The sequence below is a fragment of the Argopecten irradians genome, unplaced genomic scaffold (genome assembly GCF_041381155.1).
Source record: "Argopecten irradians isolate NY unplaced genomic scaffold, Ai_NY scaffold_0116, whole genome shotgun sequence".
NCBI classification, from domain to species: Eukaryota; Metazoa; Mollusca; class Bivalvia; order Pectinida; family Pectinidae; genus Argopecten; species Argopecten irradians.
In genome coordinates, this window is record NW_027187583.1 from 44,952 (window position 1) to 71,698 (window position 26,747).

At 33.9% G+C, this 26,747-nt stretch overlaps 1 protein-coding gene across 1 annotated transcript in view; it reads right to left on the minus strand.

Annotated features, from left to right (window-relative positions):
• Nucleotides 1-26,382, minus strand: part of LOC138311794 (uncharacterized) — a gene marked incomplete at its 3' end in the record, with an annotated part of 70,650 nt that extends 44,268 nt beyond the window's left edge. Inside the window, exons 1-3 of the mRNA XM_069252989.1 lie at nucleotides 26,202-26,382; nucleotides 2,852-3,121; nucleotides 844-882 (exon numbers count right to left, since the gene is read on the minus strand). Of these exons, the coding sequence (XP_069109090.1) occupies nucleotides 844-882; nucleotides 2,852-3,121; nucleotides 26,202-26,382 (490 nt within the window). The remainder of the gene's footprint in view (nucleotides 1-843; nucleotides 883-2,851; nucleotides 3,122-26,201) is intronic.
• Nucleotides 26,383-26,747: the final 365 nt, after the last annotated feature.

Genomic DNA, 26,747 nt, shown 5'->3' on the forward strand with positions numbered 1-26,747 from the left:
CCGCATTATGTGACTTTACATTTAATTTATCTATTGAGCATTGCTAATGAAGGGATGCCAAATGCAGTATTAACGAATTCTGAAACTAATAATTTTGGGACTATAAACTGTCTTTACACTACCATCTCAAAAATTAAATGCCATTATGGTTAAAATATGTACCTTTCAAATGGCACGTGAAGGTCGTCCCAAGTAATAATTACCTAAACATAACAGTACTTAATTTTAATTATATCAAAATTTACTCTTGTTTTCAACAATAAATAACCCGTGAAAAATGTGCTTGAAATAAACAATCACAATCACAACAAAACAAGAATTGTCATCTGAATCAAACAAAATCATCATAATACATCGCATCCTATACTCAACAAATTAAGTTAAGGGTCACAAGTTTTGAATGTTGTACATTTTTTACCAAATAATTTTATATTAGGTATGTAACATACAGGCATTGCCCTAATTTCAAAGTGAAAGCACGTATGGTGGTTTCATTCAGGAACGATCAGGAGTGATTATTCGATTATTACTACTTAGTATGATCTCGTCTGCCCTGAATGACGGCAAGGTAACGTTAACACCTGCTGAACCTGTGAATACTTCTATGAATAGTCAATAGGCCTCAGATAATAATTGATTTCACTATTATTATTAATGTGTTATGTTAGATAAAAAAAATTCACTAAAAAATACGTCAGATTTCAGTTCTGAGCTAGTGATTTACCTTTTCATATGTTATGTATTACAAAATGTCATTTTCTAAATGAGCTAGAAACCTATGGCTCAAAAAAGAAGAATTAAAACCTTTACAATTTTATCAAACGATGAGAAAATCACTGTTACCTTGGTTACATGAATTTCCTTTCCTTCCAGGCGGACATCCTGTAAAAACCATACGATATATTTCAGTTATTGTAAATATCCACCAGCAAATAAGCAGGCCTAAATAATCTCTGAGAATAGAATAAAACTGAAACATGTAAGTAGATAGTATCAATTGCATTTCTCACAAAATGATGGTACCAACGACTTATTTATTGAAATCAATGTAAGACAAACATTCAAAGAAAATACAGGAGGACAAGACTTTTGTTGGACAAACGTTGATATAAAATATATATCCAAATAACTTAACTTATCTATTCACGAAAACCCGATAAATGATGATTACCAATGCATGATTCTATAATAAAGTCTTGTTGATTCACAGTAAATCCGAGCAACACAATCCCTGAATTCATCTTAGCATCGGGATGCATTTTTACAACATTATTATATACATATTCCCGACTGAAAATCAAATGAATTTCATGAAAGATCATTTGGAGATGAATATATAACTACTGTAGGATTGTACTGTTATACATCTACGGAAATATAGTATTCTGCTGACGACCGATGATACCCAAAATATGATACAGCGAAGACGAATGATAACGTATATCAGCTACTTAAAAGAGGAGCAGACGATTTTTGTCTGAGACACAAAAATGTTTCTACTTTACTCTGCATATATATACGATTTAACATATATTGTTGTCCAGGTGATATATATTGTTTATGCTCTGTCGGCGATGGAGCATCTTCAAACGGTAGATCGTTTCAAGCAATTACTTAATATGTGAACGTAACAGTTCGTTCTGTATTTTTACTCTGTTTTTGTTCTGAATAAACTCATAAACATTTGGTATATTGGTACAAATCTGTATATTGCTCTTTGTCAGAAAATAGCACATGAGATGTAAAGACAATTATTATTTTAAAAAATGAAAAATCAAAAAATGAATTTGCACATTACAACATTGGAACATAACACAATGGAAATCTACATTAAAATAAAATCGTTTCCTAATCCGCTTTGGGTTTTGCAGATACCGTTCAAAAGTAATTAGATTGATGCATTTTATATAAATCATTAAATCAGAGGCAAGAATTATTCGGTGAGTACAAATTATGTATATAAAGTCTTGTAGGAGTTTCCTTCCATGGATTGATATATCCTTGGTTAATTTATTTTAATCATCGTGATGAATTACCCCCCCTTGTTTATGATTCTTAACAGAATAACGGTCAGATAATCTTGAGCATACATGCAAATTGATGGTTAGATATGCGTGTAAGGATACAATGTTGCGCCTCCTCTTTTAGTTTTTGTTGGGGTAGATTTCAACGATCAGAGTGCCATTAATGATAACTGAGGAATTTATTATGTTTAAGCAAGATGATATAAAATGTAACAAGTACATATGAATATTCCGTCATAAAATGACCGGTACAAGAAGCCATATCAGCAAATTCGTATCCAGCATGTGTCACTACATCACAGGAAATCAATTACATTATCAAGCATTTTGGTAATTATTTCTCAATCTTGTGTTGACGAGGATTGTTTTAGATATCGGTCTATGATAAATCACGTATGCTTTGATGAATATTTTCCATAATGAGGTAAAAACAGTATAAAGCTTGTATATTAATAATCCGAAATAATAGCCCAAAATAAATGCAAATTAAAATTAAAAATCATCCCTATGGGATATATATTAAGAAACAATAGGGCCTTCTTCAGTCCAAAAGAACACTAACACAACACGTTCGTCTACATGTTTGTTTACATCTATTTTGCTTAAATTTGTTTACATCTACTGTACATAAATATTTTTGATATCAGATAAACTCCTACATTTCCGTGTGATAAAATGGGTCAAAACTTTTTTTCAAGCTATTTTTTTAATTATTCAATTTAATCACTGTGACCTTTTCCAAAATTAGAAATCTTTGTAAATGAACAATCTTATTGTTCTGCTATTAAACCGAATCAGTTTGATAAAATTTATCGCTAAACACATACCTCCGATCACTTGTACTTCACACAATTCTATGACTGCAGTTGTTGTGTTGTAATACCGAACATTTTGAGGTTCATAGTCGGCAGGCCGTTTGTTGTAGAATATAACATATCGACCAGATACATGACAGGACAGTGACTGGATATAGGATGGTAGGCCAGGTCCGTGGTCATGGTAACACAGGTGACTATTATTCATCACTATCGGGATGTTGGTGTTATAAATCGAACTGTTTGATACGTAAAGATAAAATCCGGACATTCTGAAAGTAACTGAAAAGAGTCAAAAATTCTAAAATATAAAGGTAATAACAATATAGTTTTACACAACATGATATTTGGATTTAAATGAATATAAGTATTTGTTTGAGTATCCTACAATTCAAACTTTCACGAATATAAGTCTTGTTGATATGTATTATATTGCCTAGTTTTGACAACTTTTGACCAATAGCGATGATGTAATTTCCTTTTGGATGGATCATGGAATTAGAGAACATTATGTTCAAAATTTGAGTCGAGTGTATTCATCATATCAATAAAGTGAGTCCAGTTTAGCCTTTATCAATTAAAATTTGTCATTGTACTCTTTTTATACACAGAAAATACTTCAAGATCCAAATAACAAAAATCGTATGATGTTTTTTTCTTGAAACCGAAAGTTAACCATGTCTCATGAAAGTACAATCGTCGTGTTTGTTCTAATCTAAACCTAAAACGCATCAAATACAACTTTGACTAATACAGATAAGCATTTTATACTGTTATATTCTTGAAGGAAAATAAAGTTGAATATGCTTGTAATCCTTTTTATTAATACCGGAATTTCCTTTTCAAACGCAATGGAAATATTACAATACTTGATGTCGGTCGTTCTATATCACGCTAGTGTAAACTTCATCAGTATCTTGAGATATGTTTAATGACTATAGACAATGTAGATACTTATTATTGGTCATAACACTAAGGTAATTTACTATGATCGCGAAATTCTTGAAAGTAAAACGCACGCGAAAAGATATTGATTTACAGTACATTCTTCTTGGCCTGATAGTTTAATATCACGTCTATCCCAGAAGGTCATTTCGTTTGTACTCCCGCCATCTGATTTGTCGACAGATATTTGACATTTTACACTGTCACTGACAGTTAGCATTAAGAACAATGGGAGGGAGAATCTTCATGTTCGTAGCATGTTTGTATATTTTTGACAGTGCAAAATTTTAAAATGATGTGCACTCGTTTCTTTTTCGACGCCATCATTTGTTTTTTGTTGTTTTTTTTTTTTTTTTTTTTTGTTTTTTTTTTTTTGAAACGACGCTTCGAAATCTTGTTTGCAAAATGAACTATTTTTCATATAATATATATATATTGTTAAATATCTTATATTTCTAAATCAATCTGATCGCTTTTACACTTTCACTTACTACCAAAACGGTGTATATTGTTTAATATTATCTCTTCGGTGATATAGGTGAATGGCAGAAATGTGATAACAAGCGCCTTTATGAGTTGATAATGTTGTAAACAGGACGAAGCCAGGATTTACTCTGTACCTAATACACTATTTAACAGTAAGTATTGCTCTAACAGAGCTTTGCACACGTATGTAATGAAATGATGGACACATAAAATTGTTTTTCAGATTGCGAAGGAAATCCTTTAATCCGTTAAAATTTGAATCGTACATGTTAATTTATGAAATATTGGTACATGGTATTGTGACTACATGTACTCCATTAAAAACGGCTACATTATTTCTACACGCATTGTGTGAAATACTTTTCTATGTTTATGAAGCAACAATGAATCTACAAAACAGTATAATGGGTAGGCATATGCTGTGCTGCCATGCGGAGGATGCAACAGAAGATATTTCACATCAAGGATGAAGCATTTTCTGCCAATAAATGTTGGGTCTTTTTTGTGTAAACATAGCTTGTTGGCTATACATGTGCGCGCCAGCGGTTGGCAAAACAAGAGTCTAATATTTTTTTTTTTCCATTTTCACAAACGAACAAAACTTTTTATATATACAGTATGTCCCAAATGTTTAGGGCGTCATTATTACAACGAAGTCTTATACTATATTTACAAAAATGTCGACATTGGTAGAAGATATGTATAACGTCTTTCCTTTATCAGTTTTTTTATGTTTATATGCAGTGTACATATTGATAACTCATCATTCAAACAAATACATGTATGCCCTTTTCACTGACCATTACCTCATTTTGATAATGGCCTAAAGAAAATAGAAGCACGGATGCAGGTGTGGGCAAATGAGCAAGCGAAATAATCCGAGCATCTTTGATTTCTGAAAACAACTTTCTCCCCAAAGTTTCCATTACAAACGTAATGTAAAATTTATACCTTTTTAACAATTGTTGAAATCTGTTTTAACTATGCATTGCACAGACCGTTTTGGAATAACAATCTCTAGAAATGATCGTCTGATTGATTTTTAATAGCTATTATGAAGCATTTATCGCAGCTTTTGAACATTGTCCTCACTCCTACTGACATGTAAACACATCCTTTCCAAACGTTCTCCATAATACGTTAACATTTTGTCTGCTCACAGTCGTGTTTTCATAGAGACTTCAATTTTTGCTCGATTAACCACCATACCTGATTTACCTGATATTTGACCTTCTTAAGGACTAGCTTCAAGGCCACCATGACTTTACATACAAAAGTTTTCATGATAAAATTGTGCTGATTTGATGTCAAACGCGTAATTTTGAAAATATTCACATTCTGATTTCGACATTAAGATTGCTGACATTTGTAATTTTACGCAGCTTTTATATTGAGTAAACTTTCTTGGTTAAGACTTATTTGTAATATCTTTATACACTTGGTACACAAAATGAATAACTCGATATATAAAAATAGAATTTAATACTTTACAGACAATTTAGAAGTATGTAAATATTTGATGAAACACTGACATGTGCACAAGCCCACTTTCCCGGGGAAAACAATGCTGAACACAACCAATGCAGTGAGGTTCACCAAGCATGTCAACAGCTATTAAAACAAATAAGGGGGACATCTGCTATGACAATTCTGTCAATTGAGATCAGTGTTCGTACATGTAAGTTAGGTGTTGTACTGATTAAACTTGCTTACGATATATATAAAATAAATCATGGTATACTGTTATATTTTGGAAGGGAAAATAAAGATGAAACATGATTGTATTCCTTGTTGTTGGATAATAGTATGAAATACAAAAGTACGTATGCATTGTAATTTATTGCATATGTCATTATTATAACAAGGCGTAGAGCGATTTTCAAAGGCTGGAAATACATTGTGACGTCAGACAGAAATAGTAAAATGACATCAGGAAAAACTGTCTGACGTCAGGATCACGAGGTCGGCGTGACAAAATGGCAGCCTCCACTGGATTTTCGAAATAGCTTATTACGTAAAATTCTTTTTTTCTTCTTTATTTTTTGTTATGTGATAAAACGTATCTTAAATTTGTGTTCATTTCATGAACCTCGTCTTGAGATTTTAATTTTTGCTCGTCAAGGCTCGCAAAAATAAAAACTTCTTAGACTCGTTTCATAAAATTACATATGAAATGAATACTCTCGTTACTTTGTCACGCTAGTGTGACGTTAGTATCATCAGTATCTTTCGATATGTCAAATCACTATGAACAATGTAGATCGTATTACCGAATATAATAAAATTGGGCAATTTACTTGGATGGCGAAATCTTGAAAGTAAAACGCACGCGAAAGAATGTTGGTATACACTACATTCTTCATTTTGTTTTAGTTCAATAGTACCGCATTTGAAAATCCTGCATTCCGATTGGTCGAGGGAACAATGGGAGAGAGAATATACATGTTCATAGCAACGTCCTAGCAACGAAAGATCGTGTATTTGTGTGAGTGCAAAATGTTCAAATGATGCGTACTCTTTTCTTTTGCGTTTCTTTTTCGATGTCATCATTGTTTTGTTGTTATTTTTGAAACGACTCTTCGAAATATTGTTATAATCTCAGCGTCTTTGATTTCTGAAAATAACTTTCTACCCAAAAGTTCCATTAAAAAGTATTGCAAAATCTAAACTCAAAAAAATGTTGAAATCCGTTCTAACTAGGCATTGCATAGATCGTTCTGAAATAAGTATCGCTGGAAGTTATCGTCTGATTCATTTCTCATAGTTATTCTGAAGCATTTATCGCAGCGTTCGAACATTGTCCTCGCTCCTTCTGACATGGGAACACCTTGTACATACATGTTATCAAAACGTTCTCAATAATACGTTAACGTTTTTATAAAGATTTTAATTTCTTGCTCAATTAAACATACTTGATTTACCGGATATTTGGCCTGTTTATGGACTAGCTTATATGACACCATGACTCTTCATACAAACCATGATAAAATTTTGAAAATATTTAAATTTTGATATTGGCACTAAGATTGCTTACATTTGTAATCTAATTTCACACGACTTTAATTTTGCATTAATGATATTGGTTGAGGCTTATTATTAATATCTTTATACATTTGGATCACAAACTGAATTGCTTGATATAAAAAGTAGAAATTGCCAATACTTTACAAACAATTTAGAAGTATATAAATACAACGTATTTGATAAAACACTGTCATGTAGCCAAGCCAACTTTTCCCGGAGTAAACAATGCTGAACACACCCAACGCAGTGAGTTTTACCAAGCATGTCAACAACTATTAAAATAATAAAGGAGACATCTGCTATGACAATGCTGTCAATTTAGATCATTGGTTTGGTTTGGTTTGTTTAGTTTTACGTCCTATTAACAGCCAGGGTCATGTAAGGACGTGCCAGGTTTGTTGGTGGAGGAAAGCCGGAGTACCCGGAGAAAAACCACCGATCAGCGGTCAGTACCTGGCAACTGCCCCACATGGGATTCGAACCCGCATCCCAGAGGTGGAGGGCTTGTGGTAATATGTCGGGACATCTTAACCACTCGGCCACCGCGGCTGTCAATTTAGATCAGTGTTTGTACATGTAAGTAAAGTGTTCTAGAGGATCACGATGTATCAAAATGTTTATTATTAAACATGCTTAAATAAAAATTCACGGTGTAAGAAAAAAACTGGCGAAATTCCAATAGATTCTTTATCCCAGTACTTAAAGAATTAAACGGAAACCAGACTGACGATGACGATAATGAAAATGACGTAACTAATCAAAATAATGACGTCATCACCGAAGAGAATGACGCTATGCTTAAAAAGCTGAAAAATAGTAAAGCGCCTGGTGCAGACAACATTCTAAATGTATATATGAAATATTCGTCTCCTAAATTAATGTCAATTTATTGTTAAATTTTTAACATTGTATTGAAAACTGGTTTAAAACCAGAAAGTTGGAAAATCGGCGTAAGCAAACAAATTTAAAAAAAAAATAAAGGAAATCCCGAAGACCCCGATAATTACAGAGCCATTACTTTGATAAACTTTTTAGGAAAATCATTTACACGGATATTTAATAACAGACTTAACAAATATTCCGATACTTTTAGTTCATATCTAAAAATCAAGCAGAGATTCGGAAAAAAACACTCAACCATGGACAACATATTTATCTTGCATACTTTAAGTTCTCTTTCTAAATCAAGTGGTAAAAATCATACTATTTGGCGAGCAGGAATTTTGAAGAAAATGACAAAAAGTGGATTATAACCAGAGAACTACGTATTTTATTAGAAGTATTCACACTATTATATGCTGATGATGCTGGTATTTTTGCGAATTTGTTTAATGCATGCATGCTGCACTAAATAATTTCAGCGAATATCGTAAAGTATGGAAGTTCAAAGTAATAAATTTAGCAAAAGAACGTTTTGACGGCAAAACAACTTTATACTCGATAATGGAAATTGTAGACTGCTGTACATATCTTGGAATTACTTGTATTTAACTGCAAATTTGTGGCGGCTAGACAAAGGCTCATAGAACAGACACACAAATCTATATTTTAATTTTTTTCTTAAATGAAATCAGGAAATACCAGTTTAACTACTACTAGAGCTATTTGACTCATTACTTGAACCTATCTTGTTATATGGGTCAGAAATCTGGGGTTACAAAGATTTAAAGCTTTTATAAAAAAAATCTTAAATTTTGCAAATGAAATTTAGATGTTAGGGCTAGCACGCCTTGGCATATGATTTATGGTGAATAGGGAAGATATCAGTTAGATATAAAGGTAAAGCTGAGAATGTTAAGTTCATGGAACAACCTTTTGTCAAATGAAAATAAATTAAGTAATATCTTGTTTTGACTAACGGTGATTTTAGACCGAATTGAGAAATTACTGTTAAATGGTTTGATAATATTATACAGATCTTTAATGATTCTGGATTTACGTATAAATTTGACAGTGAATATAAATGCAAACTTTACGTGACGCATTTATACAAAAATGATTCGCAGACATGGAATCGTCCAAAGGCGGTTTTATTCAAAATTAAAACAAAAAATATTATCGAAAGTTATTTAACAAAGTGTTGGCAACAAAACAGAATGACTACTACAAATTTTCATACCACTTATATTAAATTCCCTATAAAAACTGGGCGATGGCTTGGTAACCAAAAAGGGAATAGCAATTTATGACATGTTGATATCGGAGATGAATTTCACTATCTTTTCAAATGTGGAAACAAGAAAATTAAAGTTATTAGAGAAAAAACATTTGCTCAGAACTACACTAATACCCTACTTTTTTAAATTAAAGCGTCTATTAAATGTATGCAGTATCCAAGTTATAAACACATTTGCAATTTTTCTAAGAAAGATAATGGTATTACTTTAAAGTGAATAGTCGGGCAAAGGAAACCAGTCTAAATGCGTTCTTTGGCCTTCCAAAAGTCATTGTATACCATAATGATGGTCAAGTTCTGTTTACGGTATCCAGTTTTGACCATTGAAATTTTGGGGAAGCCCCGTGTAAATTTAGCACAGTTCTAAATATAAATTCGCCAAACTCTTTGAAAACGAGGCTGTGTGGAAATGTCAACACGGAGATGCGTTTCTTAGTCGTGTCAGTTTCGTTTCGTGTGATAAACCACTAAAGCGGTATGCAAATTGTTGTTTTGAGATGATACATTTGATGCAAATGGAGTATTCTTACATTAATGACAATGCTTTGCAATCATTTTTCGATAAAAGCATCTTTAGACATGGAAATCGACACAAATACTCGACCGATGCAGAGATGGGGCCCCGGCAATGGGCAATTATTGCAGCATCGCAATCGTCGTATTTCACATCAACCGAATCATGAAGGTTAAATACAAATAATCGTTATATAAATTTTCCATTTAAAACCACACGAAAACGTTCCATACAACGTCCATGCATGTAGCTGTCAAAGATGTGAAAATAAATTAGCTCATACATAGATATTTTTACACGTACAATATATGTGTTCAATTCGTGTAGTTTTTTGCAGAGATTGGATTAAATTATCTATGTCTCTGTTTTTTGTAAACAATATTTGAGTTCTGGAGAGAGATGACAGGAATGTCCAGCTGGAAGGAAAGAAACTTTTTATGATGTATATGTATTGTACAATGTATATGTAAATGTACATTCCATGTAGCTGCTATAGAATTACAACTAGGAAATTCTCTCAAACATTGATAATATTTAATTCTTCACATTCATGTCGGCCTATGCTATGAGAATTAACACATCATATATATTTCCAGAAAACATATAGGCCTACATGTATATTACTTTCCTTTTCTGTTGTTTCTTGTTCTTTTTTGTCCTCTGGAGAAAAAGATGATTGAGTTGGAAGGAAAGTAATTAATTTAGAGAAATGTGTACTATAGTACATGTACTGTGTCTGTAGCCGAGGGGTTCTATACTGTTTTAATAGTCCAATATCATGTAATTAATAATTAAATTGAAAATTTCAAAATTAAGATGAAATTGTAAATTCCATTTTAGAATGAAGCGGTTCCCCTCCTTTGAGAGTACACAGTGTGTATATTCTTTTTGGTTTTTAGGAATAATACCTTAATAGGAACCTGAAATAACATGACAATCAATCAGGTATGTGTGTGTTGGGGGGGGGGGCTGAAAGACAGAAAAATCGTGAGGTTGGGAAGTTGTAACATGGGTGGGGGATGAAATACAGAACAAATAGCTAGATAACTGGAAGTGGAAGGATGCTTTATCATTGATCTGGTCATTGCATATTTGAGGTTTACATGCTTTTTTTTTGGTTATTATTTAGTCTCATTGATTTTGGAGCAACTTTGAATTCAGATATATGGGTAATTACATCAAAGCACACTTTGTGATAGGTTTGAAATCATATGGTACTGCATATCTTTCTTTCTTTCATGTGTAGCTATTTCTTCTGTATTTCACCCCCCCCCCCCCCCCCAAAGTTTACAACTTCCCAATAGGTACCACTTTTTTTGTTTAGAACTCAAATCAAAGACAGATGTACATAGTACTACACACTACATTTTAGTCTATGTGTTTGTGGTCACTGTTACTGTAGTACTAATGCATATATGTTCTATGTACAAGTTACACATAGACAATAAATGTGAAATTTGGTTCAGAACAAAAAGATTTGTAACATTTCAGATAACTTGCTAGTTTTTATGGTTTTATTTATATGTTGAAGTAGAATTTAGAAATCCTAAGACAATGGTATCTATATTGCTATATGTGAAAAAAAAAATCCTTATATTTTAAAAGTAATTGAAAAGCTATCCCACAAGCCCTGACAAACAAATGGGCAGGCGTGTGGATGCAAGAAAAAATTATAATCACTGGATCTAGAGGACTAATATAAACAAATATTTATACATAATAAATTAATACTGTTTAAATGTTCTGTTCATGATCTTCTAGGTCCATATTGGTAAAGTTTACTTCCGGTCATGCCAAGAGCACTCAAATCTACATTCTATCAGTCTTCATACAAGCTAATTGTATTGAATATGTATAAGACGGACTATCGTACACCATGTAACTTGTAAACAATGCAAAACCCTCAACGTTCAATGCTGAACTTTGGAAATGTAATGATCATTCCGAAGAAAATTGCGAGTGAGCTACAGTTTACGTAACACCAGCACGAAAACTAAGTTGTCACGTACTGAAGCGGACAATTCCAACTTGATCAAATCCATGTCCTGATATAAGTCTGATTCAGAATCAACAGTTTATTAGACGACCTTGAAAACAAAACACTGTACATTTGCCAAGAGATTTCCTATATACCAGATTACTGGCTTTATACAATGCGATGATTGATAGATGTCTCCTATGGTATAGGCAAACATTGGTTCAAACGAGCAACCAAAACTGTTCCAAATTGGTCCGACTACGACACCTTATTTCGAGGAAGTCTACCCAATCAAGTTCCAAAAGTGAGAAAATATGCTAAAGACTCGTCATATTATAAAAATGTTTATATGTGGAGACGATTCAGAATTAAACAAGTGTATTTACTTAAGGTAGGAGATGAGGCCTACTAGACCATGATACCAAGGACCAATGGAATTCTAAGGATCGCTCAATTTTGATAATAAAGCTCAAAAGTACTACCTCCAAGTACATCACTAAACAACTCTTACTGTAAACCTGAGAACACGTCAAGAATTCCGAATCCATCATTTCATACAGTGTTTGTGACACCACGTCTAGGAAAATTTTTGAAGAAACTGACAAGTGAAGTGTAATACAGTTACGGTACGAAATAGAAAAAGATTAATAATTTGAACATTGTGTATTCAAAAAGAAATACGAAAATACTTTGCTGTTATCATAATGGACCTTCGAAATGACTATATTTTGAAAAGTTTCGTGGAACTTTCTGCAACGTGGTTGCGACAGTTTTGAAATCGCCCGCAAAACGAATTGTCGACTGCAGGAATACCGCCCGTTCACAGCCCCCACCGATACCGTACTCACTTATTCCGACGTGATACCAAACGACTGTACGAGTAAACTTTGGATAAGAAGCTTGGGGATGAAAAGCGCAGGCCAACCATGCAGAACAAGGAAACGCGTAGATAGCGATCACTAACTGAACATGAACGGTTTCCAAGTGCGTGTAAACGGTTACCGGTACCGCTAATATAAAAGTGGTAAACACAAAACCGGGGATACAAATTAGACAGACGCACGCGAACGAAAAGACGTGAATACCCCCCCACACCAAACCATTTAATTCTTAAAATCAAAATCACCCGGATAAAAATACTTGAGCACCGTCGAAATAATCTATACGATGACCAAACGACATTTTTACATATTTACAATACGAAGGAACTTACCGAACGATCCCAAAAAACGGTGGGTCCAACAACTGACGCTCTTTGTAGGTGTAAAACGGAGAGAAGGGAAATCAGCTCGGTTCTACCTGCTGTGGCAATCCGGATGTAGAGATCCACTGTATCTGGTATTACTCAGATATGTATCGGACAAAGGTATCCAAAGTCACTGATATAGTTACTATTCTAATAAATCAATGGGGTATACATATTCGGACAAAACTCACAGTCAGCACAGGATATCCCAGAGATATCCTTCTTAGAGACGATTTCTGGCTCTGAGGATATCCTATGTCGCTCCCTGGGTAAACCGTAAACCAATGGGAAAAAAGCTAGAGACACAGGAGGACATTTTTACGCGTCGCGCAGTAGCGGTTCGCGACGAAGGTTTGATCTCTCGTAGTAATAAACACGAGAGGGACATTACAGTTATAATAGATCACGTCAAAATGACTTTGATACCAGAGTGTAGCTATTAAATTCGTGACTGGAAGGTGGGGTTTTCGCCACAACCCTTATGAAAATGGACCTATGATTTTCATGAGGATCTATAGGGACGAGACACGTCATTCTGGAATTTGACTATGAATCAGACAATTTTCAAATGGTAACTACCAAGAAGATTATCATCATCGCCGAGCACATAATAGTGATAATGAACAATTTGTGATCAAAGACAATGGGCGAACGTGATCGCTGGGTTGAACAGAACGATACAAAATAGAACAATTTAATAGGCATTTACAGACTTTAAAAAATGAATCAATAAAAATCTTCTTATTTGTTTGACTATTACTCTTAAATGAACTTGTTCTATCACTACATAGGAATGTAAGAAGGTTTCGGATCTTCGGGTCTATGTGTGAAGAAATTTATGAGTGAATTGATAAGTGACGTATTAATCCTCACGGAGGCAAATTTGGACAATCGATAGTTTGAGTATTCTTTGATGATATTTCATTCAGATTATTTTTGTTGACTCCAAGGCCTAAGCCTACAGACGTACAAAAGGATAAAACAGAAAGACTGTTATCACTGATTAATTTTACAATATATAATCAGCAACGTAAATATAATTGAAAAACTCATGTACGGATCGGGATCGTCGTTATACAAATAAATTAATAACGAAATTGATTGGTCTTACTTATATTTGGGAATATACCATGCCCAGTAACAATGACTTGAATTTATATGGCTCTAATTATTACAGCAATTACGAGATACTTGCGTCTTTTACTCTCACGACGAAAACGGAAAAAGTTATCCTAAGCGGGAGATTTGAATGCGCGATTAAATGAAAAACTACCAGAAACATCTACGCTTTGAGGCACAAATACCCAACGAAATGATAAATCTTGATAAAACGACATGAAATCTTAAAAGTTGTAAACTTAAACAACTTTTGTACTGGATACAGATATACTTTCTCTCCAATGAAATCTATGTTGGATTATTATATGTTTTGACGAGCAGCTTAGACCTTATTTGCAAAACATGCAGGAGATATTTGCGACTGCAGAGACAGATATCGCGGTCTGATCACTTACTCCAGTAACGTGTATCTTATTAATACCTATTCAAACATACATATTTCCAAATGAACCAAATACTACGATGGATGATTCGCGATCTTGAAAAAAGCATCTGTTTTGAGAACTTGATCTTTATATCAACGCCAACTCTCAGAAAGGCTCAAACTACTCGAAGATATGCCTCTTATGGACTCAATATGATATAGACGCTTATACGGAAATACTTACCTTGTCGATAATCATGTCAGCAAACGTGACAATACCACCTGTAAATAGGAACCCACGTCTTCAAACCGTACTGGACACGTGATGTCAGAATCGCTCATAAGCATGCGCTAAACGCAAGGAAACATATGGATTTACGATGGTCGACCAAGAGGATTTCATAAACAATTCATATAAGGAATATAAGAAAGCAAAGCGTTTATTTAGAAATACCCCATGATTCTAGCCTACGAACAATAACAGACAAGAGCTTGAAATGGAGCTTGAAAATACAGCGGATTGTGACATTAGGTTGTTTTGGAAAATCATTCGCCAAAGAAAATGTCCGAAAACAGACCGAAGCCAAAGAATCAATCATTTTTTTAACAACAACCCTCATGATACACCACGGGGAATATCTGAAGCATTTCGCAAGTTATTTCGAAGGAATCTATCAAACCCCACTATTTCGAGAAAATATTATGACACTATCCGAAGAATATACAGATCAGCAGGCTCAAAATATGCTCAACGCACCGTTTACATTCAATGAACTCAGAGATGCTATTCAGGTATACTAAACTCAACAAGGCACCAGGTGTTGACAACGTATGTAACGAACATCTGAAATATTGGAGGACGCGATTTACTGTTATGCACTCTACGGTTATTAAAGGGCTCAATCCAAACATATCATTTTATTCCGAAGACATGGAAACGCGGGATCATTATTCCTATATACAAAGGTGGGGAAACAAATCCAAAAACAAAATCCGGACAATTATAGACCAGTTTCGCTGATACTCTGCATTATACAAGATTATGGAAAATAGTTGCTTCATTCCTTAAGACTTCAAGATTTGGCTCCTACTTACGAAAAACAAAACTGTGTATACTCAACAACAAGGATTTCAAAAGAAATTAAGTTGGTGAAACTGTAGCATTCAAACCTTCGAGAATGTATTCATTACAATATTGAAAAACATAGCAATGTATACGCCGCTTTCCTGGACACTCGTAAAGCCATTCAGACTACAGTATGGAATGTAGGGATTTCTGAAGATTGTGAAGGATTTTGGCATAGGGGGCACACATTTGAAATTATATCGTAATTCCTATACGACATTTCTAGCGCCGTATAGACCCATGGAAACTAGATCTCGCTGGAATTGCAGAGTACGGTACGGAATCCGTCAACGGAGGAGTGGGACGTCAACATTCTTTGTATCTGATGTATATCAATGATCCTTTTGAAGGAACTTTGAATCAACAAAAGTTTGGTGCAAGAATCTCTGAGATAAATGTGGTTGGTATCCAGCCGTTAGCAGCTACTGATATGTCATTATTTGGCTACAAACACCTGCGTCATTACAAGAACTTTTTAAATTTATGTGGGCGGTACTCGAACACATGGCAGTTTAGTTCGAATTACAATGCAAGTAAAAGTGCAGTCCTAGTCTTTGAAAAACTACTATTAAACCCTAACTACAATTGGACATTGAACACAACAAGTCTAACAATCGAAACTTCGTACAAACATGTCGGAATGCTGATAATACTTCTAACCTTAAAATTGGTGATGCAATATCAAATGGAATTCAAAAAGGAAGGAAATCATTTAATCTGATGACAAAGTTTGGTCAAGATTTGCAAAACTACAAACCCTACGGTAATCGCCGGGCTATATATAGAAAGTCGTCCTGCCCAGTGTTTTATACGGATCACAATTCTGGAATAAACTATTAGTCAAAGACATTCAACGACTTAATGTTTTCCAACATGAAATCGTTTTTTTAAACGAACCCAGTGCTTTATAAAACCTACTCGATCAGACATTGCCGAGCCAATGCTCGGAATGCGAAGAACCGGCGCAGAGATCGACAAAAAGAAAACTACTATTTCTACAAGCTATTATCGCTTTGCCATCAAAAACATTAACAAAACAAATATTTTGTCGCGATTATACCAGTATTTGGACCAACCTTCTGTACAAACTGGATTTATTCCTGATTATATAAAGCTTTTGAAAAATTATACTCTTCAATGTCATCTTATAACATATGTAAAGGCAGCACAATTTCCCTCCAAAATTATGTGGAAAAGGATAGTTAAAACTCATCGATATCTAACAGTGAAAAATATGTTATTAAGAGATCGAATGCACGCGGAAGGAGATTTCCTAAGATTCCAATATATACATTGTACCTACAGTTCACCTCATATATTATGGAAACTACATTGCACACCCACAACACGATACGTTGCCAAAATGCTAGCCTTTGCTCCAACATTGGAATGAAACAGTGTGCGAAAAATGTGAAGAAACTGTATATAGAAACCCGTATTTCATTTTTTTACTACTAAATGTCAGCATTCAAAATTGGACAGGATTCAATTCTTGGAAGAAGATTCTCGCGACATATGTACCGGAAGTGTGCACTTTATATTGATGATATATCCCACGGAACACTTTTTTGAGAATACTGTTCTGGAATGGACTGCCAAGATGTTCCAAAATTATGTTTCCTCATGGGCCAGGATGGCAGTGAAAATAATGTTGTTTCTTAAGGACGGCGTTACAAATTATCATGGAAATTTCGTCAAGGACAGTTGCGCGCACTACAGTATTATAAAAACCTGTTCTAAAGAAGCCTTGTTAAAATCTCCTGTTATGTAGACTTTAATAGAATCTGACTACTCATTTGATATGTAAAACTGTAAAGTTTTGAGATAGTCCTTTTATTTTGTAAATCTCAACTTAGAGGAATAAAAGAATTGATTGATTGATATGTGTATACCACTAGACAGAACATATACAGAACAATAATATTACATATTAAAAAATCTATCAATATATACCACAGAACTGTATGAATTGACCGGTAGCATAATATTATAGATTAATTGAAACAAATCTTAGCTTGATAATGCACTAGCTGTTACAATTGTAACTGTACATGCATTACAACGGTACATATTTATAAATATACAGTGTATTAACCCCTATAGAGGCCCCACGAAAGAACCGCTATTTACTCCCAGTGTTTACGTTTTACGCGATTGGGTAACAGGTATGAAACATGTGACCACCCATTCATGAAAAAATACCGCTAGGGACTAATTACAAATGATCGAAAATACGAAGACTCACTCACTATCAGCTGAGCAGGGAGGACCGGGTAGTAGGCCTAGGGTAATGTACAGTAGCGGTCCGGAGCTGCGTGCTGGTTTGAACTGTTCTCTTCACTATAACAAGTTGTATTAACACTCTCCATGCGTACGTAATGTTTACCGAGGTCCATATGTTTGGATTGTTGCTGCTTCCATATGAACTTTCCTTTCGCATTTAAGGGGAAGTCAGTTGGTTGTTTTGGCGGGAAACCTAATTGGTTCAAAACCTACGTACGGTAGCCAAGTTTTTGTTTACTACGGGAGAGTGGTGGTTATGTTGCGCATGCGTTAAGATTGAACTGCACTGATAGCCGGTTGGGAGGAACACATTAGGAATTTTCCTATAATATAAAATATTTATTTCTTCGCATTTACAGAGTGATTTTTGATGGGAGATTTTATTTTTTCTATTTCATAAGAAATTAGTACTTGGATTTATTAACACCATAGTTTTACCTGATTATAACCCCTTCTGTTGCCCGACTTTTTTCGCTTAAATTAAAACACTAACACATTAATTATATTTACACTCGCTAAGCTTGGTCACTATACGCTAATACTAGCCGATTTTGTTTAACCATAACTGCATGGTAACATTGAACTTTGAACTTGCGTAAGGAAATGGTTCTGTGCAACGTAAAAGTGCCTACTTTTTTCAAAGAAACACATGGCTTTTGTTAACAATTTTGACGAAACATTACGTGTATATTGTTGTTTTTCATAGAATTTTGGAAAAATGGGATAATAAACAATATATTCATGTTTTTATATTTTATATATATATATGATTCAAAAAAATTTAAATTAACAATTGTATAAAGAAACGGAAAAATATTCCGACCGGGGCGATGTGCTTTCATTTTTTGTTAAAAATGATGGGTGTCAAATGTAAACATTTACCCCTCTGTGAGCCTATGTTCGTCCTACCGATCGAGCCTTTGGGGTGAGACGGGTGTGAGACCCTCTGATAGAGGTCAGTTAATAAACATATCCTCCTTGTCTTTGTTCTTTGAGTTATTTAATCATGTGTATATAAAACCATGCACCGCTAATAATCCACGTGTTGACAGTTCCGCGTCACCACAAATACATTGGTATCCATCGAACACAAGTGAAATTTGTTTCATCTATCGTATGGCAATATGGATATAAGCGTAGATTATATAATCACAAGGCTCCCAAGGATGTAATACCGACAAGTCAGACGACATATCAAACATCATTGAGTCTACATTAAAATCGTTGTTTTTCCAACGGTCGGCAAACTTAAAGTGGTGTAATGCGTGGCGTCAGCTTCCGCCTCGCTGCACAATAACGTCACCGATTTCACACATTTGGCCGTTTACAAATTCTTTATATTATTACGCTAACTATTAACTTTTAGCAAAATTGAATATAAAATTAAAAAGTTTCTGAACTGGATTAAATAAAATTAGTGGGTCTGAAATTTGACTTATGCTTTGTCATGTTTTTATTACACTCAAATATTGAACTGATTTTGGTCGACGCGTAATGAAATATTCCTAACCTTACGAGAAGCGTCAACCATTCGCTGTTCAAATGAGAAAGCACCTCCCACTTTAGACCTTACTTTTAATTGAATAATTACGTCACAATTCAAATGACGATTTTAATTGCATAAAATATAAATAAAAAGACGTGTGGATTGTAAATATATGGAATGGATTTCGTTGTTTATATGTAAACCCATAATGCTTGTATGGAGCAATTCCCCTCCTAAGAATATATTCAATATGGGGCGCTTAACGCGCTCCCATAGACTATAATTCTGTGGGAGGAGGAATGTGGCTCCATACAAGCATGGTTAAACAAAAAAAACGAAATCCAATTCCTATATGAAACCTCTAAATGTACTTTTTCATACCTAGTACATGTATTATTGTGTATGTCCATCATGTCATGTATATGTCTATGGATATTAATTAATGTCCTTATGTAGAACACATTTTTCATGTACCATGAGTGAAACAACTTAAAATCTTTGAAATCATGATAGGGACGGCCCAGACCTAAAATATGTTCTGGAACGTTCCGTTGGAGTATGATTTATTTACTGACTATTAGGGATAATTTATAGCGAGCAGGTTTCACCAATATTCCCAGAAGTTATAAATTGGTTAGAGCGGTATAGGGAAAGAGTCATGCATTTTTAATACAAGCTAAAACTTTCATGAAAATTTGCATGTGCGAGTAGCCCTAGACTACAAAAACAATAGATTTAAACCAGGAGCCATTGCAAATTGTACCTATTTCCGTTTTTTTCAAGATGCCCGCCACTTTTGTATTGAAATAAACGAAATACCGGACTGCACGTTTTGATAAAAATATGAAAATTGGCATGTAAGTAGCTAAGACCTTCAAAATAATATTTAAAAAAACCGGGACCCACTGAAAAAGTGGCCTACTATCTGGTAATTTCAAGATGGCCGCCTTTTTAATAACAGTTGAAACAGTGCAATAATCATTTACAAAAACGCATAATGATTTGTATAACATGGTTTTTTCATAAAAATCATATGGACAGTTTATAACCGAGACACAACTTAAATATGTGGGTAAAAATCTATTCAATTATTTTATATTAACAGTTTTCCCGTATTTTTAAAATGGCGACTATGTAAAAGTCTAGAATATGGATACAAAAAATGTTGAAGTATTGATACGTTTTACATTATTTGATTTGTTTTATTCTCAATTTTAAGTAATCGATAGTAAGTTTCATATAATTGAATAACAATGAATAAATTTATACGATAACAGACATCCATTCCCACCAGTCGCTTCCTAATAGCACTTGTGTGGTAATTAAACCGAAAGATCAAAGTACATTTAAAATGATACATAGTGTATTTCATTAAAGAGGTTGGACAGAACTTTAACTACTTGAAATGAAGTATAATGATGGATTATTAAAAGCAAAATTTCGTTTTCTATATTCGTTGCACTTTATCATCTTACAGAAACTATTCCGTCCATTTGCACATTTACAGAGCTAGCTCCCTTGCGGGTAAGTATTAAGTGTTACGTCATTATTTTGTGAGCGTAGTTCATGTGGGTTTTCTCCGAAAAAGTATTGACGTAAACGCTCGAAAACACTTGACAGATCAACAATCAATAACTCCTTGGAAGGACAGATAATTTTTGTAATATGCACACAAACAGAATACTTACCCAGATCAAACATTGAAAATGACAAAATCTAATATAACCGGAAGTGCTGTTAGTAGCTGAATTATTTTTGGCAAAGGTATGTGTTGGTGTCATAATCCCTTTAATTATGTATCATCCTACTTTATTAACCTAAGTCAGTTAGCCACTTAGTTTTTGCTTTAATTGTACTTCATAGAGTAAATACAGTTTGTTAATAAATCATTCAAATTGCAAAACCGGAAGTGCGTTGTTGTTTTGTGTAAAATTAATTCTTGATTTTCTTACCTCTATCAATATAATTTATTATATGTAGTTTCGTGGAAATTGCGAATGCAAACAGGTTCCAAAGTACTTCCCTGAAAACGACTTTTAAATGATATCTGTTTAACATTTTAAGCGCAAGTACATGTACATGCACAATATACCTGATATATGTTTGTCATATTGGTGTACCCATCAATGTATCATTTATTTTTTCAAAACAATATTCTCAAAAACAAAATATTTTACATGTTGTTTTACATTTATTCCCCCTTTTACTGACCATGATGACGGCCATATTGAAAAATGATACCGAAGTAGGTCCTTTTTTTCAAATGGCTCCCGGTTTAGACTTTATTTTGATTGTCTTTGTCTACTCACATGCCAATTTTTATGCTTTTTATCAAAAATTGAAGTTTGCTATTTCATACCTTCTCCAGGAAATGTCTACGAAAATGCCAGATAGTTTTGCCTTTGAAATATTTTTTTTTCAAATAATTTGAAATAATAACTTAAAAACAATACCGGAAGTATTTTTTTTTTCAATTGATTCCCGCTTTAGATCTTACTTTGATTGTCTTGGATACTCACATACCAATTTTTATGCTTTAATCAAAAACTGCAATTCTGAATTTATATAACTTCTCCCGTGTATTGTCTTCGAAAAAGCTACTCGTTTCGCCAACGGAAACACACGCTGTCTCGAAAAATACCGGAAGTAGGTACTATTTTCAATGGCTCACGGTTTTTATCTTATTGTGTATGTCTTGGCAAATCACATGCCAATATTTGTGTTTTTATCAAAAATTGCAATATGTTATTTTATAACCTCTCCGAGTATATTTTTACGAAAATGCTAGCTAGTTCTGCCTACGGCAATGAACGCCATCTTGAAAAATACTGAAAGTAGGCACTTTTGCGATGGCTCCATTCCATATTGTCTTTTAAAAAGTCATAACTTGCATGCCAAATTTCGTGCTTGTATCATAAAAATGCACGATTTTATTTCCATTTTTTTTACTTTTTTTTTGCCATATGCCGCTCTACTATATAGCGACATACTGCATGTGTTACATACAATAATTGCATTGCATTTTACAAACTTTCTATCGACATATGTATTCTTCTGTGAATTTTAAACATTATATAATTGGAACCTGAAAGATGTCCAGTCCATATTGTCTTTTAAAAAGTCATGACTTGCATGCCAAATTTCGTGCTTGTATCATAAAAATGCACGATTTTCCCCATTTTTTTTACTTTTTTTTTGCCATATGCCCCGCTCTACTATATAAGCGACCATACTTGCTTGTGTGTACATACAATAATTGCATTGCATTTTACAAACTTTCTATATCGACATATGTATTCTTCTGTGAATTTTAAACATTGTGTATAATTAGGAACCTGAGAAGAGTAAAGATGCTCCAACCGGCTGTAGACTGGTATTGTTTTTTCCCTATAAAAACAAGATAAGACGAGTAGGTATTGTTCTTCAGTTGCAAAAGGGACTAAGGTGTATCCATTACACCCACGTAAAAGTTTGAGCATTCATCTAATTTTTACTCAAGAAAAAAAAAAAGTAACAATTAATAGCATCCCGAAACAATCTCCGTGGCACTATGTTCTATAATAGAATGAAGGTCCTGGTCTGCGCAAGGCACCAAAAGCAAATAACTTATTTTATAAAATATTTTTTTGGTGTTTAATTAGACATATGTTTACAACAACACGATAAAAACACACAATTATGTTGTTCAATATGAATGGAAGTATCAATTTAGGGTATTTCCGCAGTGTAGCAATCTTTAGTTATTACATGAAATTTGGTTTATACCGTACACAATTTTAAATTTTCAGTATCGTTCTAGGATCACCAACAATTTACGTTAATACTTCAAGCCAGCCCTGTATAATTTTGCATCATACGTTTAGAAATACATTATGTTTTTTCAATTTAAACTGCTGGTTTTCGTCCGGTCTATCATTAGCAAAGTATTGTCACGACTCAAATATTCGGAGCCTCTAGCGAAATGGTTTCATGTGGCTGTAAATAAACATAAAACATAAAAGTAAGATAAATAATATAAACCACTTACATCAGCTGTCAGTAGACAATGTTTATTGTTTGTAACCTTTTGGACGCCTCCCGAGAATCTACTTCCCACCAAGTCCTCTGTGGTGATTTCCATGCTGGATCTGTGGAAGTACAACTTTTTTATTTTCGTCCTACAATCCATTGTTATTAACACCCACAACAGCCTTATTTGCTCCATATGCTATTAATAAGTTGTACTCCTTTTGGGCGGTTTACCAATGTGAAATATCTCCATGAAAACGATGAATTTAAACTGAGTAAATTGAAAACAAATTATAATATTTTTCCATTTCATAACTCGTAAATAAATAAATATCAGTTTTTTGTATGCCTTTGTTGACTTGTCAGATGCAATATATAACGAATAAAATAATAATATAACATGCAATGACCTTAATAAGGAAATCAGATTAACCAAGGATACGATTATTGGCCTATTATCTCAATGCTGACACCACAGAATATAAAATAATTTTAATCATATTTTTGTTGTTTATTTGCATCGACCACATAAACAACATGTTATCCAAACATAGAAATTCAAAACAAAATGCGGTCAGTAAGTACGGGTGTTTATCGATGTTTTTATGTAAAAAAAAAATAAAAGACTGATCAAGCATAAACAAGTTCATGTCTAACAATGACCTGTAAGAGCATATAAAAAACCCAAAAGATCAAGGTCACAGTAACAGTTATTCAAAAATAACTATTTTAAATATAAACGAATACGAGTATTATTGTAAAACCGAGGAAACAAGTACTAGGAACCCGGTAAAATAAAAACTATAATTTAAGTATTTTGATTAAGTTTTCATGGTAACAGAAAAAACATCCAAAATGCAAAGTTTCTGCAATAGCAAAGGCCTCAACTGGGCACATATCTAGCTTTATAACAGAAAATTTTCAAGGAGCAGTGTTTGAACGATTTTTGATCTCTCATAGCCTTGAAACGAACGCACGAACGCACGGATTTTTTTCCAAATGTACAGATCTCCCCATTTTTCACCGTCTTCGCGGGGATAAAAATATCGTTGCCTTACAATGTTTACAGGATCCCCGGGATATTATAATAAAAAGCTTTTCCTCCGTGAAATAATCAAACTCTTGTACAATAAATTCGCCGTTTTTTATATCATAGCAATTACTTCACATGCATTTGGTGCCTTGCTACCAAACACTATCCATTTGCACTGCCGAGTCACGTCATAATGCTATAATTATGCATTGCCGCCGATTTCATGCACCCCTCTAGAGCCCCCTCAGAGACCTTTATAATACGTAAATATTGTTTTTAGTTGAAGGATGGGTTTGGTCATCACAACATCATAAGAGTCAATAAACGATTCAGTGTTTGCAATTAGTGAAGTCCCAAATCAACGTTTTGAATATACCTAAAAAAATCACAAAGTGGGGTCGTGGAGACTTCATATTTATAGTCTGTGCCTGGGAAACCAGTCAATGTTAGCGTTCATTGGCAAGGATACAGAAACAAACCGATAGAGGATGATATCCGAAAAGAAAAGGGAATAATAGAGCGAAAGGGAAAAGATAAGGTAAAAAAAAGCACCGGACAAACAGAAAATAAAAAAAGTCTAACGGCGATAGGTTCTTCCTCCCAGGACCCGTGCGCAGTTAACTTCCTAGTATGACTCCCAGTGGAAGTTTTTGCTTATTTGCTCGTGTTGTCGGTGTGTTATTATGTATGAAAATAGCATCAAACCAATATTGTAGAATGCATATTATTTTCAATAAATGTTAGAATTGAGCCAAGTTGGAATCCTGCCGTCGGTCGAAAATGAACTAATTAATTTTCTCCCGTGTTGTATTTGGACTAGATGCCTCAATTGTTGGTTACAAGAAGTAAGAACACATTGGCTACTTTTAGAATGAATATTAGAACCATGGACTAAGCAGGGTAAGTAAAATTGCAAAAATTTGTTTATTTCAATAACCAAAACGTTATATATTATGCGGGTTAAAATACTAATTTATCTTACACTAATTCACTTTTTACATATTGAATCAATTTGTTTACAAGCCATTCATCTAATAAATGGAAAGTTCAAAACATTGAAATTTATCGTTCTATCACTAATTTATGTACTGTTATAGCAAAGCGGAAAAAAAGGGAAACAAAGAACATTTCCTAATCCCCTTGATTCACAAAATGCAATAAAAAATATTTACAGTTTGTTATGCAATATTATACGTCTTAATAAAATGTAAAAATCGCTAACAATTTTTAGGAGTGAGCATTAAGCATTACTGTACAGACACCGTTGTTTTCATAGATTCAAACTTAGTTTTTAGACTTTCTATTCCCCATTTCACCGAAATGTTAGGAATCATGTATGCCTATCTTATCTCTTAATATGATCTTTAATACGATACCACAATCGAAAAATTAAGTAATTCAGTTATTAGTGTAGCATCAAAAAATTATAAAACCTAGTCCTACATTCAGTATATTACAACTTAATTTTAGCGCAATACATGCTCAATGCTCAACAGTAATTGACTTTTATTCTTGTCTAGATATTATGTATTTTCGTTTACTAACTTACGTGGACCCACAAAACGAGCTCGTACCCCGACCATCCATGCAGACATTGTCTACCATGTAGAACACGCCCCCGTATCCTATATCACAGGCCCCGTACCCAGTTACAGTGACATTGAAGACTACAGGACAGGTCCCAACCACCCATGTCTGACATCCCGTGTCGTTACGTAACACTGCCCAGTATCCTGGTCTCATGCCACCCTCCATCACAGTGACAGGGTACCGTCACAGAGTTTTAAAACCAAACCGATATCAAATGGACATCCGGTATCCGAAATATAAAGTCTAACGGTAAACAGCGCATACAGCATAAAAGTATCGACTTTCAACATATCCAGTACATTTGTGAAGAAGAGAATGATCTGTTTAAATGTGACTACTTACTTCGATACTTAAGTGATTACAGTATCTTTCCTAGTGGTTTTAAGTCGAGTCAAAAACCAAAGGTGTTCACAACACATTTGGCTGTCGTCCTACCATACGAATCTGGACAAACCGCTTCACATTTTTAATATAATATAAACCCATGCTAATATACAAACATGTGCAACAGAGCTATAGAGGATTAACAG